The 17,116-nt window shown below is 33.3% G+C and overlaps 2 protein-coding genes, 1 long non-coding RNA gene and 1 other non-coding gene across 4 annotated transcripts in view; 2 read left to right on the top strand and 2 right to left on the bottom strand.

The window, feature by feature from the left end:
• The window catches only part of LOC109405190 (uncharacterized), a 76,522-nt gene extending 61,753 nt beyond the window's left edge, over window positions 1-14,769 (bottom strand). The window contains exon 1 of the mRNA XM_019678201.3: window positions 14,098-14,769. Within this exon, the coding sequence (XP_019533746.1) occupies window positions 14,098-14,320 (223 nt within the window). The 5' untranslated portion in view covers window positions 14,321-14,769. The remainder of the gene's footprint in view (window positions 1-14,097) is intronic.
• Window positions 3,526-3,597, bottom strand: Trnaa-ugc (transfer RNA alanine (anticodon UGC)). The gene has a single exon. It is a non-coding gene; the product is annotated as a tRNA-Ala (tRNA).
• LOC134285355 (uncharacterized) lies at window positions 4,305-5,433 on the top strand. The gene is made up of 2 exons (XR_009996305.1): window positions 4,305-5,244; window positions 5,311-5,433. It is a non-coding gene; the product is annotated as an uncharacterized LOC134285355 (long non-coding RNA).
• Window positions 14,770-15,280: 511 nt separating the features above from the next.
• Window positions 15,281-16,078, top strand: LOC134285343 (probable serine/threonine-protein kinase clkA; the record flags this gene model as incomplete). The annotated part of the gene is made up of 1 exon (XM_062845924.1): window positions 15,281-16,078. A coding segment is annotated over one exon (798 nt), but the record flags the coding sequence as incomplete, so codon positions are not given.
• Between the last annotated feature and the right edge of the window lie 1,038 nt (window positions 16,079-17,116).

Raw genomic sequence — 17,116 nt, 5'->3', positions numbered from 1 at the left:
TTTGTAACAATGATGTGCGTGATGCTGGCGGAGACTGAGTGAAGTTCAAGGAATGTTTTGCCACTTACAAACCAAGAGTCGAATCTCGCGCTCAGTATCATCGATTTCTCTTCATCGAATTTGTCTTTCGTTTATAACTGGGCCGACAAATCAACTCTAGATGCTAGACCTAATAGGGTAAAAGGGTATAATACGCCCCACCGGGGCAAAACGCCCCCCTTCATTTTATAAAGATTCAAGCGCTTTTCGCATGCGTGATCAATTAGAAAACTTAAATATTGAAGAATAATTGCCATCAAGCTGGTCCGTTAGTTGATTGGTACAGAAAAACAATAATAATATCAAAAAGTTTGAAATCGAGGCTTTTGGCGTAATATTTTATCTCCTTGTAAACTAACTTCATTGCAAACAAAACTAGTTCTGTTCGCTTGTGATATTTCGCAACTTTTATGCAGTTAAACACTAGTTAAAAGACCCTCTTAAGTTAACAATGTGGTGGAATTATCCTCTAGGACAGTTTTATCACGGGGCTGGACTTTTTTGTTTTGGTGGAGCGTATTGCCCTGTTTGTTTTGATAAGGCAAATTTTGGAACGTTTTCGAAAAACGCTTCAAAGCTTCCATAGCCGCCTCACCAAAGGTAAAGTTCTCATGCAACACTTCACTGACTTTAGGAACATCGATTTGCAGTGAACAATAGATGGAATAAGGCAGCCGTTTTAGATATATTGCCATTTCTGCTTAAGGGGGGCATATTATACCTGTTTACCCTAGTCCTCCACCGGATTACACGAAGAGGTTTTGAAAATTTGATCGTACTTTCAGGAATAATCGGAAAAGAAAATTGATGAAGGGAAATCGAGCATTGTAGATACGCCCCTGTAAATGTAATTTTCAATCATATTTATGTGTTGTTAATATATTGGAGCAGGATGTGTCTGAAAGTAAACTATGGTTTTTGAAGACATTCCCAAAAAGCCGGGCTACAAAGCAGTGCTTATAATTACTGAAACAGTCTGTACGGCAGCCAATGCTTTTGTTCACATATGAATTTTAACCCTTTATAAGGCAGTGGCAACTATATTGCCACCTACTGTTTGTATTTTTTTCTGTTTTATAACAATTTATTTCGAACTTTTTTTTTTTGGTTTGAGCAAAATTGGGATTACTAACAACGCCTGGTATTTTTTTGGTACTAAACAAAGCTTTAACAACAATTTGGGAGCCATTTGTAGTCTTAATAAATGGCTAAATTTGACCGCGTGAAGAAAATTAGCTCAAACTTATTGTAAAATTATAGATTTGGTAAATATCTTAAGAAATAATCAAATTATGGGTTGACATGAGCTGAACTACACAGTTTATATTATGGGTTAGGCCCTAATCCACTCTACAATCTCTTTTCCGGCTTTTTGTCGAAGTCAAAAGAAGAAAAGTACCCTAAACGGGGAGTGGCAACTATATTGCCACCTCAAAAGCTCGTTTTTGGGGTAAACGGGCAGTGGCAACTATTTTGCCACCAGCGTTTTTAGGCTTAACGGGCAGTGGCAACTATATTGCCACCTAGATTTTTGAGAGTTTATCAAAAACAAAAATTGTTTTGTACATGTTATCATGTATATAATCATTTCCATAATAGTATGCGTTGACAACTCTTCTAGTTTTCTCGGCCTTATAAAGAGTTAACTCGGCAATGGTTGAAAAAAAAAACGCAAAATTGAATTAGTACAACTCCAAATTTTAAATTGGCCTCGTGGTCTCGAGATCCAACTTTTCGTTAAGCAAACAAATCGTCAATGTGTGAAGAACTAACATATACATTCAAATCCACACAAAAAATACAAATCATCACCAAAAATATGAGCCTCTGCACGAATCTAGCATACTGCTCACTCTCACAGAAAATATTGAAAACAGCGCGCACAGTGAAAGTCAAATTTGACTTTTACTGTGCGCGCTGTTTTCAAATGTTCTGTTTGAGTGATCAGAACAGGGCAAATTCGTACAGAGGCTCATAGGAATTCAAAACGGAACATAATGTGCCTCACATATTTGTTTTGAGTAGTAGTAGTTGAAACTATGTAGTAGCGCTTAGCTGAACAACAGAAAAAGTTTTCCCATCTGTGTGGTGTGCTTCGACTTTATGGGCCTATAGGGTAAAAGCACTAGATTTCGCCCCCCTAAAGCATCGAACTATCCAAATTATTGAGTTTCAACATATATTTCCGATAATATCTATGTTTCTTTGGTGATTCTTGCTAATTATCTTTCAATCAATGATAACCCAGCTCAAAAGTACCATTAAATGAAGATTTAATACATTAAAGTAACAATTTTCAATATTGATTTGTGGTTTATTTTTCGCCCCCCAAAATTCAATCTTCGCCCCTCCTCCGCTCTAATTTTCGCCCCCTACAGTTGCCCATAAATTTTCCTCAATTCGATCATGGCTATCCTTAAAATTTTATTGAATACGAATTATCCCGGCAAGCTTAGTACTGTTTTCTGCGTTTTGAGTTATCCAAAGCAAGCTCCCGTCTAGAAAATAAAGAAAAAATGGTTTTCCTGTATGCACATTATTCGCTTCCTTGAGTTTAAACTAACAAAATAAAACAATACATAGATCAATAGATAGATCTTAAAGTAGAAAACATGGCCAACTAAAAATTACGTATTAATGGGGGACGTATACAAATTACGTCACGCTTTGTGGGGTGAGATGAGTGGTGTGTTGACGTTCCATGCAAAAAATTAGAATGGAGGGGACGATTTTGAAATATTTTTTTAACAATATTATTATAATAAATTACATCAAAAAGATTTTCTAATTTGAAGCACATGGCATTCAAGCGATTAACATTTACCGATTAACTATTACAAGCGTCTGTAATCATTTAGCTGTCGCGAATAGTTTAATGAGAGTTCAATGGAAGTAGCATTTCATTACTAGTTAATGCAAAAAATACCAGTGGACGTTTTGCCCCGTAAAATTTTTCCAACACATTAAATGAAACACTTTTTTTATTCAGAGAATTTGAACAACAGAACGTTAGTGATAAACCCTCGTGAGTAAAAGAGGCGCGAAATTTATCATCAATTGTTCACCCCATAAAAAGTCCTTCAAAATCATTTCCATTTTTTTTTTTGTATTTCTTCCCATCAACGTGAACAATTGAACACAGTTTTAAACAAGTTAAGAAAAGTTTGACTTTTGAAAAAAGGTCACTTACATCTAGACTCCTCAATTATTTATTTAATTTGGTAAATTTACGTGACCAAAAATTAGCGTCTTTTGTACAAAATTGTAAACTATCCTCCAAAATAGATTGTGCGAGAAAAAAGTATAAAGACAGAGCCGTTTTCCATACAAAATAATCATGTTTAGGGATCAAAATCTCTTTTTCTACTCACTTAAAGTGCAAATTTTCGGTAATACCAATCCGTGTGGTCAAATTATGAAATTCAAATAACTCAACGTACATATGTACAGATGGGTAAATTATTGGTTAATTTGGGAAAAAATCCACAGCTCAGGTGAGATTTGAACTCACGACCCTTATTCGCAAGACAAGTGCTTTACCAACTAAGCTACCGAGCCAATTAATGACCTGGCAACTTAGTTGTCATAAGGTTCAATTCTAATCTCATCGATCTATATCATCTTCCCCTAAACCGCAAATATAACCATCTCTGTTGTACATATGTACGAAGAGCGAAAGCGATTTGTTTATTGTTTGAAACTGTTTGCCTATCGTACAGGCAACGCTTCCTCAACCACTTGTAGAGGAAGAACAATGCTACCTGGAAGGCGATCAAACGCGTCGTTTGCATTCTATTTGATACGACGGGTAACTACGTAGAGGTAGATGCTCGAAAACGACTCACTTAAAGTGCAAATTTTCGGTAATACCAATCCGTGTGGTCAAATTATGAAATTCAAATAACTCAACGTACATATGTACAGATGGGTAAATTATTGGTCAATTTGGGAAAAAATCCACAGCTCAGGTGAGATTTGAACTCACGACCCTTATTCGCTAGACAAGTGCTTTACCAACTAAGCTACCGAGCCAATTAATGACCCGGCAACTTAGTTGTCATAAGGTTCAATTCTAATCTCATCGATCTACATCATCTTCCCCTAAACTCTTTTTCTAGCGATTCGATTGTTATGGAATTTTGTCTGCAACCTTAAAATAACTAGAATTTTGGCTAGAAATTTAAATCATCATGCATGAAAACGTTTATATCGACTTTTCAGATTCAAATAAATATAAAGACACTTGTTTCCATATAAAACGTGTCTTTATATTTATTTGAATCTGAAAAGCCGATATAAACGTTTTCATGGATGATGATTTATATTTCTAGCCAAAATTTTAGTTATTTTAAGGTTGCAGACAAAATTCCATAACAATCGAACCGTTAGAAAAACAGATTTTGATCCCAAAACTTGATTATTTTGTATGGAAAACGGCTCTGTCTTTATACTTATTTCTCGCACTTTATAACACGACGGTTTGGAACATTCGTGCCACGAACTGTCCCAAAAATCGCCCGTTTTTGTCTTCACACCTGACTTCACAGTCAAATGTGTCACAAACAAGTGATAGATTGGCAAGTGCTTTTCACGCTCTCATTTCATTTTCGCTCTCTTCCTTTTTTGCAACAATGACAGCAAGACGTCGCATCAAAAACGAGTAGTTTGTGTGATAGCAAGGAGACTTAATTTGACGGAGATCGTCAAAACTTGCGTTCAAAATTGGGAGTCGAAAGTGGTAAAAAATCACAGAATCCCACTCATGAAATAGATTAGAATGACCACACACTCAGACTCTATTTCGCTGTTCGGTAAAAATTTCGCCGGAAAAAATCGGTGAAGTATAAAAACTACCGCTTTTCGGTAATTATTGTGTATTTCACAAGATTTCGGTAGTTTAATTACCGATCCGTATGTAATTTAATACATAAACAGCATTTGCTGTCAAATATATTACAGTTTGCACTGTAAAATCGGGAAAACACCGTATCCGGTAATTAAAACTACCGAAAAGTTTGTAAATCTTCACCAAATTACCGAAATCCTGTGAAGTGTTGAACAGACATACAAACGTCAAACTGGCGTGGCGACAGTAAATAAAATTCTCATGTCAGTGGTATTAGCTCAAGAGTTTTCTGTATTGGAAGTCCGGAATGACTGAAAACCTCGTGTTATCAGACAGCACAGTGCATTCGTAGCAGCTGGGTGAGTGTGAGTGTTTATTAATTGAATCTTGCCATTTCTAATAAATGATTGAACAAAACATTTCAGCCTTTCTCACTGCTTGCCAGCATCAAAATGAAGGTTCCTCCTGATCACCTCTGCCTACCACACAAGCATCGAAGAAGGTTCATTAAAGCAGTGATAAAGATGTTACACTACCCGTCATAAGTACGGACTCGCAAAAAGTATTGCAACAATATTGCATCACCCTGACTCACCTCGATATCTCTCTGCTTTTGGGCTCCTGAATAACTTTGCTGAAGACAGCATCTCTGTAAGTCCTCAGTTTTTGGAGATATCAAGGTGAGTCAGGGTGATGCAATATTGTTGCAATACTTTTTGTGAGTCCGTACTTATGACGGGTAGTGTATATGTTATGAACAATAAAGATTTTGTTAATCAATAAAATAATTGAGTCATATACCGCATCTATTAATACAATAAAATTACCGGAATCCCGTAAAAACCTTCAAAATAAATAAAAAAGTACCGAAATTCTACGGTAATTTGTTTTTGAAGATTACCGGAGAAATTCGGTAATTTTGACAGCCTTTCGAAAAATGAAATTACCGGGCGTTCGGTAGTCGTATCGATTACCGAACGTTCAGCTGTTGAAAATTCGGTAAAAAATTACCGAATACTGTAAAAAAAATCTAAGTGTGCACGTTTGCATAAATAGTGCATTTTGCCCCAATTTCCCCTACCTCACAAAGATCAACTTCACCTCTTCCGTAATCTCCACATCCGATTTCAGTACGAAAAAGGGAGGGGCGAAAACTAAAACACGCAATACAAATAGAACCGTACAAGGGATTTCGCCAGGGGCGAAAATTGGGAACTTAAAATTTTGTGCTCTAATTTTATAATATAATATAAAATTAGCTTAAAATTAAAAAGTTTTATCAATTTAGCTGGATAAATAACCTGCTTCTAAGACTTGCATGATTATCAATGTTTATTACTTTGGGTTGGAAGAGTTCATTTTGTATGTCTTCCCAGGTTCTGATTATCGCTACTGTTTGCATTGCGTTGAAAAATACATACATCATTGCCATGACTATTTCATAATCGCTAATTCGATAGATTAAGTTATTGGTTTTGTGGAATATCATTAGTGCATAAGATTAATTTTTATTTGCTCTCTTAGATACGTTGAAAAACAAACAACAATCTACTGATTAAACACAAAAACTACGAATGTTTTATTAGGGTGGCGAAAATTAGGGAGGGGGCGAAGACTAGTGCATTTACCCTACTAGGGTGGCAATGGGTATTATCGGCAGGTTTGTTCTCTTTGTCATGGGGAGTTTTGTCAGCAAAATTACCTGAAACTTGGCCATATAATTCAGCTTAGTTGGGAAGGATTTGAGACTAACTAGGTTTCAAAAAAAAAACCCCAAAGACGAAGAGAACAAAACGACCGAAAATAGGTATTTTCCCCTATTTCTCATACGTATTTATATGGACGACATACAATATCAACTATTGCGTTGTGCAGAATAAGCTGTATAGCGACTCATTATGATTCTTATTAAATTAATTAAGAAAACTAACACAGGAAAATAAAAACCGAAGAATTTTTTCTTACTTAATGGCATTTCTTCACATTTTCATGACATGGGAGGTAAACTATTTTCTTCTCACTCAACAACTCCGTGTGCCCTCCGTTCATTATTACAGATAATTTGTCTCGTTTTGTTTTATATCCATTTACTCTTTATCAGGCAATTATGGTAGATTAACTATGAGAAGCGATTTTTTCTCCAGTGTCGCGTTGAATTTCTGCGTTTACCTGTGCTATAAGGTCGGACACACACTCTTCTATGTGATATTTTACTCGTTTTGAAATTTTCTCGTGTAATTCCGGTACAAGAAAATCAATTATGTGTAATTAATATTGCTCGCACTAGACTCTGGCGCTAATTGATAAATCGCGGCTTGTTGTAAATTGAATATTTCGCGATTTTACGGGAGGAAGCTCGTGCGATGCAGTAGTGCTCCGTTCTGAGCGGGAAACACAACACAGGATGGCGCGGCGGCAAACTAAAGCAGACGCACAACACAACACAAAAAAAGACAACTTCTTCCGATCAAGCGCGAAACCGGTGATCAAAGATTGAAAGATAAATAAAATTTTACCACCATAAACAACGGGGACTACGACGCACGAAAAGAGGCAAAAAGGTTCCTGGCCTGCTTTAACGACTGCCATCATGTTCTCTTGGCTGACCGCTTCCCGCGCTACTTTTTAGGGAATAGTAAGTATAGGTAGTCAGTGTTGGGACGACTGACGCAGGTTGGTAAAAATAAAGAAGCAGCCGCCAATTTCAAACGAGTATATAAAATAACGTTTTCCATATCTACACCACGCGGATCTTATGTGTTTTGAGTAACTAGATATATGACGAAACACAGTATGGTTCATGAAGAGTAGTATGTAATTATTGTGTGGACTTATGAACCATCGAAGAGAGAGAGAGAGAGATCAAAAAATTATCCTACTATATATAACACTGTTAGGTCATTTTATCAGTTACTTGGTTTTGTCACGTGGACAGGCACTGCTAAACTGCTTGAACTTTGTAACTTCAGAGCAAGAAACCCTAAAATCCGCTCTTTTAAAATTTCATCATCTTTGATAAGCATGATTCATTTGCGTAAAGCCGTCTACGCATACTCTGTGAGCACACTATGTATTCTTCAGTGGGCAATATGAATCACTGAGAGCCACTATTTGGCATGCATATTGATGAATACATCAGCGGTTCTGCCCTGCGCTTTCTCAACTTTGCCGAAATGCCGTACAACAGTGTAATCATGACTTAGCACGTCATATTAAGTAACGAGTATCGATTGGAATTTAGAAAAGTTCCGGTCGACTGCAGACGAAATGTGCTACAGTTTGAGTCATATGTACTTGCTTGTTTGCGAGTCATCATAAACAGCATCGCGCTCTGTATTCAACGAGAGATAGGAGAAAAGCATTTAAATGATGGCTTCTTAACATTTTATCGTTAGCGAACAGCTGAGATTTTATCTTTTGCACAACAATGCACTGGATTGTGCAGAAAGTATCTTAATGCAAGCAAATTTTCATTTTATATACTGCGTTTTTTAACGTTTCATTTTTAAATTTAATATTTAACCCTCTTATACCCAATTTTTTTATTTTGATCAAAATATCATTTTTCGTCATCTAAAATCGATTTAAACACTTTTTGGAAGATAATTATTTTTAATTCTCGATTTTGTGAAATTTGGTTTTTGATTTTTCTAATTTTTATTTTTGTTTATCCCTACACTTTTATATTTTTCCTGGAAGCCTATTTGGCATATCGATTTTTTAGGAGGAAAACATTTTGAGATTTTATGACAATTGTTAAAATAGGGGTACTCACTAAACAGATTAAATTGCTGCGTAAGCCATGATTTTCTGCTGATTTGAAATGTTTCATGATTTTGCGAATGAAATAATCAAAGATTGCTGTTAAGTGAATCCCCCTAATATTTTTATTTTAAATTTTTTTCATTGAAAATTTTATTTTCCGTGTAATTTTTAAGAAAATAATTTTAGTGTGTATTATACTTCCTTAAACTCTTTTGCTATAGTAGGATGATTAAAAAAAATTAAAATACGCTAATTGTTGCGATTAAATACGAAACAATGTCATCTGAAAAGTGACCAAAACATACATTTTTAAATGACTTTTAAGAAATGGTAATACGCTTTTAAACAGACGCCAAAAAATATTGTGAGATATACAGAACAGTCCTAAATATCAGCCAATAATATTAAAGTTTTGTTTACCCAGGCAAGAAAAAAAAAACAAAAATGCTCAAACTATACCCCGTCTCTTTAGACCATATTTCCGTTAGTTTTCCATCGATTATAGAATTTTTTAGCTCATTTAGGGTAAAAGGGTGTTAAGCGCCCAACCGGGGATAAACGCACCCCTTGATTTTCTAGCGATTCAAGCGCTTTTCGCATGCTTAATCGATTAGATATATTTAATATAGAAGAATAATTGCCATCAAGCTGGTCCATTAGTTGATTGGTACAGAAAAGCAATAAAAATATTAAAAAGTCTGAAATCGAGGCTTTTGGCGTAATATTTTACCTCTTGTAAGCTGATTCCATTGTAAACGAAGCTAGTTCTGTCCGCTTGAGTTATTTTGCAACTTTTGTGCAGTTAAACACTTGGTAAAAGCCCCTCCTAGAATGAGCATGTGGTGGAATTATTCTCTACAATAGTTTTATCACGATACTGGATGTTTTTCTTTTGATGGGGCGTATTGCCCCGTTTGTTATAAAAAGGCAGATTTTGGAACTTTTTGGAAAAACGTTTTAAAGCTTCCATAGCCGCCCCTTCAAAGGCAAAGTTCCCATGCAACACTTCACTGACTTTAGGAGCAACGATTTTGGATGGACTAAGGCGCCAGTTTTAGATATATTGCCATTTCTCTTAAGGGGGGCATATTATACCTGTTTACCCTATTTTAGAAACTTATTACCTATCGGGATTCAAATCAATACAATACAATGAAACAATGCAATATAATACAATGCACGAAATTTCTGGTAGGCCAACAAAAGTATGGGTAACAATCATCCTGAAATCCCCAGCAGGTAGTATCAGGCCCCTGGCATCAATGAAATTTATCGTAGCCAACATCTAACTGCCTTATACTCATATTCGTGCAAATTGAAACGAGCGTGTAATCAACAAACGCAGCTTTTGTTTGATGTCGTGAGCCACACACAAAATCACATTCACAATGCGGGTTTGTTGGGTTGCTTTATTCAACTAATCGCATGCTCCTCTTACCGTTCATTAATATTAAAGCGAGTTTGAAGTGTTTTGTGATCATAAGCGGTGGAAAAAATGATTCCAAAAACTGATCAACAAACTAAAATAAACGTTAAACAAAAAATTGTTGATGTTTTCGCATTCGACAGTGGGCGCTATTTATTAGCACCCAGGACATCCTGTCTACCATGATTCTAATGCATTGATATAGGCCGTGTCAGGGACCTGGGTAGTATTCAGGCTTGTAAACATTCGACACTTTTCACTACCTGCGTTTCGTTGCCGCGGTCGGGTGTCAGCTTGCTTTGTTTCATTCGAGCGCGACCGCTACCTTTTACACACAACACGAGCGGCAGAACGAAGATCAATAAACAAAAAAGTGGATCGGAACGGGCTTCCAGGGACACGGATGGCCATAAAAACTTTAAGAAAGGATCCGAATCTTTCAAAACCCACGGTAATTGTACGTGTCAAGTTTCTGCTTTAAATAAGTCCATAATTCCTAAAATCGATGGAAAATTGACGGAGATAAAGTTATTTAATATTTTGGGAACCCGGCTACCCTGCAGACATTCCACATACCCAATATAAACAGCCTCTTCTCACTTTAAAATATGGTCAACCCTAAATTAAAAGCCGTTTAGGAAATTGGTTTGAAAAAAAATGTTAAATGGTATTTTGGCAATCGCAGTTTAAACTCAAAAACAAGTTGAGAAAACCATTAATGAATGATTTGGATAGTTTTGTGAGTAATTATGTTATTCATTGCTTTGGTTAGAAAGATTTGCAAAAAAATGTCCACGAACAACAACACCAGTCGTGCCACTAGCATTACACTTTCATCATACATTTCTAAAAATTTCGTGGAGCCTCATAGTCGTGTGGTTGGGGTCACCAAGCTTCTAATCGCACCATGCTAATTAAGAGAAGAGGGTTCGATTCCCGTTCCGGGCGATGAAACTTGTCGTGAGAATAGTTTATTCTTCGTATCCACTGGTGCAGGATTCGTGTGTCCGTTGTCTAGTGTTGAGTTTCGTTCAGTCTGTATAGCCACTAAAGACGATTGAGGTTTGTTTTTTTTTAATATTTTTTAAATACCTGGCACTATCAAAACCAATCAAGCCTAACTTTACCAAACACCGTATGTAACATATGTAATAAAAAAAGAGATTTCTACATGAGGCGCTGAATTTCAATAAAGACACGGACACTGCCTTCAGCCAGAGGTCGTACAGACTGAACGAAACTTAACACTATACGATAAATAGCTTGGTGACGCTAACCACACGGCCACGAGGCTCCACAATTAAGGATTACTTGTATCGATCACTTTTGGGGACGATTTATGAAAAAAAAAATCCTGGATTTTTCACGTTTCTAAAATGCACAATGTATGAGTTCCTATGGAAATAACGAACTTCCCCTTCGATTGTCTCCGTTCGTTGATTTTGTTATATACGGTGTTTGGTAAATTTAGGCTTGAAATTAAAGCCTGTATCCGCAATAATCGGGACACAGGATTATGACTGTAACTCTGTAATAGATACATTAAAATTGTTCAAATTTTGCCTGATAATATCTTAAGATGTGTTCATTTCACATGCAAAATTTCATGTGATTCGGTGAAGTACCTTTTGTTGTAGCAATGAAACAGTAGAACGCGAGCAATTGAATTTAGTTCAGCCCCTGGTTTAGCTTGTCAGCGCTGTAACTTTTGAATTTGATAAAGAAAATAAATGAATTTTTGAACACCATCCTCTCAATCTCCTTTACTTACGTAGGTAAAATTTCAAAAAATCGATGCACTATCAACAATTTTATAGTCGAAACATATATTGGGACTGACCGTGATTTTAGCCCTTCAGACAACAATTAGTGAGCACCCCTTATTGTTTCGATTGTATTGTTGAAAGTACTACACCAATAATCATCAAATTTTGCAGGCATAATATACACATAATCAACTGCTTTCTGTGAAAATTTCATAAAAATTGACAGAGATATTCAAAAGTTATTAATGGGCAAACATCGCACATAAAAAACATGAAACATTTTCACAAACACTATCCCCTATCAACACCAGTAACTTTCAATCCAATTGATAAAAGTTGATGAAATTTTGCAAGAAAGTGTCTCTATAAGTATCATAACTGCTCACGATGTTTCATAATTATCTTCACAGAACTTTGAATTGTAGCGGAAAAGAACCATCTAGTATGCGAATGAAAATTGGTGATGATTGTACAAAATCTTAAAAACGTCGTCTGTTTTCTTCTCATCCACAGTTAAAAGTAAGATTTTTATGAAAATTTGCACAAATAATAAACATACACCAAAGAGTTCTCAGTTAATTTTTGGCCAATTTTTATTGATTCAGTACAGAGTTACTGCCGTACATTCGTGTCCCGATTATTGCGGATACAGGATTTATCATAAAATCGTCAACAATGCATAGTGGTCCTGGACCCCGATTTACGAGGAAAGATGCATTCAGAGCCTTCAAATTATTTTGTAGACAAATATGGTCTTCTACAAAGTTGTTCCTAATAATAAGACCGATTTTCCAATGTACATGACAATAAGGGTGATCCATATTTTCAAAAAAAAAAAAATGGAAACAAAGTTGTAGATCTATCGATTTTAAGCAAGTTTGCTGAATAAGTTTTTAAGTATCTTTGAAATTGACATATCTAGAGATATTTTTCTGAATAAGCTTGGGGTAGTTCAAGAAAATACGGTTTTCTGGCTTTAACTTTTTCAGTTTTAGTTTTTCATCAAAGTCGTCCAAGAATCACTTAAAGAGCATTTGAAAACACATCGTTACGTGCGCGGATACGATCGACGATTCTTTTGGTTCAAAAGTAGGGAGCGTTTTTCTTAAAAATCATTATTCAAAACGCGATATCACGGTTTGGGACAAAGATAAAAAATATCATTATCCAGAATTCAAATGAAGAAATATTTTTAATAAACACATATCAATAAATTATAGAGGTGTTATTTTTGTAACTCAAGAAAAAAAAGTTAAAAAGTGCCTATTTTTTCTGGAAAATTGCCAATATGTTTTGAACGGAATATTGCGAAAATGTGCTTTTTTAAAAGCTCTAAAAGTGGTTCTTTGATAAGAAATTTGAAATTAAAAATATAGAGCGATAAAAAGATTTGTTCTAGCGTCACCCTATTAAAACTATGGAAAAATACTCCAAATATTATCAAAACAGTTTTTTCGCTTTATCTGTGCACTGTGCAATGACAAAAAATGAATTCCGCGGAGATTCTAACTTTTGTTGCAAAAGCGTACTATCCTTAGTGATTACCGAATGCGGGGCAACTTCATCTTCAGCTGATCAACTACGACTATATGACATTTCCCCAAATTCCATTACCCTGAATGACGTTACCTCAAATTCCATTACCTCGAATGACCCATTACCCTGCAAAGAAAAAGAATCTTGTGTAATCATTTATGTACCTTTTAACCCTTCAGGACGTGCGCTGTTGTAAAAAGTACAACACTACAAAAAAAAACTCGCTCGTTGCATACTACACAGCGCGAACGCGGTGCAGTTTCCAGTTTCGGTTGCTTGATGGCACGTGTCCTGAAAGGTTAATTACTCCCTCTCTTGCTTTTCCTTTGACAGATACGCGTATTTCGACTACCACTGGTAATGTTCCTCAGTGTGAGCCACTGACAGTGGATAACTGACACTGAGGAAGATTACAAGTGGTAGTCTAAATACGCGTATCAGTCAAAGGATAAGCAAAAGTGGACGGAATTAAAAGGTACATGTCTAAATCATATGTTTAGGTTCATCACATTAACAGCATTTCAGTAATAATCATGCTAATGCTTAATCTGGCAATTCATGATTATCTGTGTAAAAAATAATTTATTCTCAATTTTTATTCTTCAGTTCTAGGATGACCATCTTCTTCAGTCTACGATTATTTAATGGTTTGCATTTGTTAAACTGAAATTACTAAACAAATTTTTGAAACCTTTTTCTCATAATTTATAATTGCTTACCACGAGACGTTCGTGAAACTCGTCGTAACAAGTTTTGGTTTTTCTTGAGGTGATTCATTGCAGCGCGCTTCCGGAGAGAACTCACAATTTCTTCTATCACTATACTATCACACTTTTCGATTAATTTGTTGCTATTTTGGTCAGTGTCCGTTAAACTGTACACTGTTCTACTGCTAGGTTCTCCATTTAGGCGGTCAGTAAGCGTTTGCGTAGTTTTATGCATTTTTTTACTATCGAGTTTCACCACAATATAAAACAGTAGAAATGCTAAATCTCATAAGTAACACTGTAGCACTTTACATCCACTAAATATCACACTTTTATTCACTACTAGAAAAATAATTAGCACCATGCTTCACATTTTTAATTCATGGATGTTGGTTAATATCCCGAAGATATGAGAAGCCATTAGAAAATCTTAACAGGCTGACCTGCACTCAGTGACAAGCGGATTAAGACTAAACAAATTCGCACCATCAACCACTAATATGTTATTGGTGTATAGCTCCTTATGTTAGGTAATCTGCACTTGTGTCTCCGCAGTTCCACCAATTTTCATTCACGCCACTATCTACCTTACATTAGGTTGGCTCTTCATACGACAACGTAATGTTTCACCTGAGTATATTTTTTTATTGATGTGTGTATCTTGTTCTTCCTTAACAGATAATGATTGTTAGAATATTTGCACCATGTTCTTTTATGTCCCAACTATTGGATACCAACACAGCACTCCCCACCACGAAACCGGCGCGCGGTGGAAAAGCCGAAGCTCCAAGCAAACATGTGTATGAGAGAGAAGCGAGCAAAGAAGGATAAATTTATTCTGTGGATTTATACAGTAGGCCATGCCGGTGTTGATTCATGATCGATCAAGTAATGTCCAGTGCAACGTCTTTGCTCTTTATATGTGTTGTCACGGTGTATCTTATAAGGTTCGTTCTTTCGTTCAATTTTAATTCTTATCAGTTCATTTCAGAGATTTTTTAAGAGAAACTTACATCACATGCCCTTAGTTCAACAAATTTAATTACAACATTTACTTCAAATTAGAGATCAACCAGCCACGGGCTTGAAATTTCTCTAATAAGACTATAATAATAATAATAATAATAATAATAATAATAATAATAATAATAATAATAATAATAATAATAATAATAATAATAATAATAATAATAATAATAATAATAATAATAATAATAATAATAATAATAATAATAATAATAATAATAATAATAATAATAATAATAATAATAATAATAATAATAATAATAATAATAATAATAATAATAATAATAATAATAATAATAATAATAATAATAATAATAATAATAATAATAATAATAATAATAATAATAATAATAATAATAATAATAATAATAATAATAATAATAATAATAATAATAATAATAATAATAATAATAATAATAATAATAATAATAATAATAATAATAATAATAATAATAATAATAATAATAATAATAATAATAATAATAATAATAATAATAATAATAATAATAATAATAATAATAATAATAATAATAATAATAATAATAATAATAATAATAATAATAATAATAATAATAATAATAATAATAATAATAATAATAATAATAATAATAATAATAATAAAAATAATAATAATAATAATAATAATAATAATAATAATAATAATAATAATAATAATAATAATAATAATAATAATAATAATAATAATAATAATAATAATAATAATAATAATAATAATAATAATAATAATAATAATAATAATAATAATAATAATAATAATAATAATAATAATAATAATAATAATAATAATAATAATAATAATAATAATAATAATAATAATAATAATAATAATAATAATAATAATAATAATAATAATAATAATAATAATAATAATAATAATAATAATAATAATAATAATAATAATAATAATAATAATAATAATAATAATAATAATAATAATAATAATAATAATAATAATAATAATAATAATAATAATAATAATAATAATAATAATAATAATAATAATAATAATAATAATAATAATAATAATAATAATAATAATAATAATAATAATAATAATAATAATAATAATAATAATAATAATAATAATAATAATAATAATAATAATAATAATAATAATAATAATAATAATAATAATAATAATAATAATAATAATAATAATAATAATAATAATAATAATAATAATAATAATAATAATAATAATAATAATAATAATAATAATAATAATAATAATAATAATAATAATAATAATAATAATAATAATAATAATAATAATAATAATAATAATAATAATAATAATAATAATAATAATAATAATAATAATAATAATAATAATAATAATAATAATAATAATAATAATAATAATAATAATAATAATAATAATAATAATAATAATAATAATAATAATAATAATAATAATAATAATAATAATAATAATAATAATAATAATAATAATAATAATAATAATAATAATAATAATAATAATAATAATAATAATAATAATAATAATAATAATAATAATAATAATAATTAGGTGGGAGCTCAGGTAAAATAACTCCTGGGCGTCCATGAAAAACCACCATTTGAGGAGTGGGAGCTCAAGGTAAAATATCTCCTGGGCGACCATGAAAAACCACCCTCGGCGAGCAGCGGCGCTTGAGCCAAGCTATTTAGCACTGTACTTGGAGTAAATGCCAATGCAGAACCCGTAGCTTCCGGGAATGAAAGCACACCCATATGGAGACACGAGCTAGACGAAATAGAAGAATGCGATCGCCCGAGGAGGGAGCCCCTACTGGAGCTGGTCCTGGAACGGGCGACAGAGCGAGCGGCCAGCGGCTGGAAGAGGAAGTGGTGCAAGAGCGGCCTTCCAGTCAACGGGCACAGCCCGTACCACGAACGCAGAGCAGAAACGGCAGCAATAGCAATCACCAAGGCCATGCTGCACCTGCCAATGTTGCTGTGGCTGATCGACGTCAGTCACTCA

The sequence above is a fragment of the Aedes albopictus genome, chromosome 1 (assembly GCF_035046485.1).
Source record: "Aedes albopictus strain Foshan chromosome 1, AalbF5, whole genome shotgun sequence".
Lineage (NCBI taxonomy): Eukaryota > Metazoa > Arthropoda > Insecta > Diptera > Culicidae > Aedes > Aedes albopictus.
This window is presented reverse-complemented; position numbering and strand designations above follow the sequence as displayed.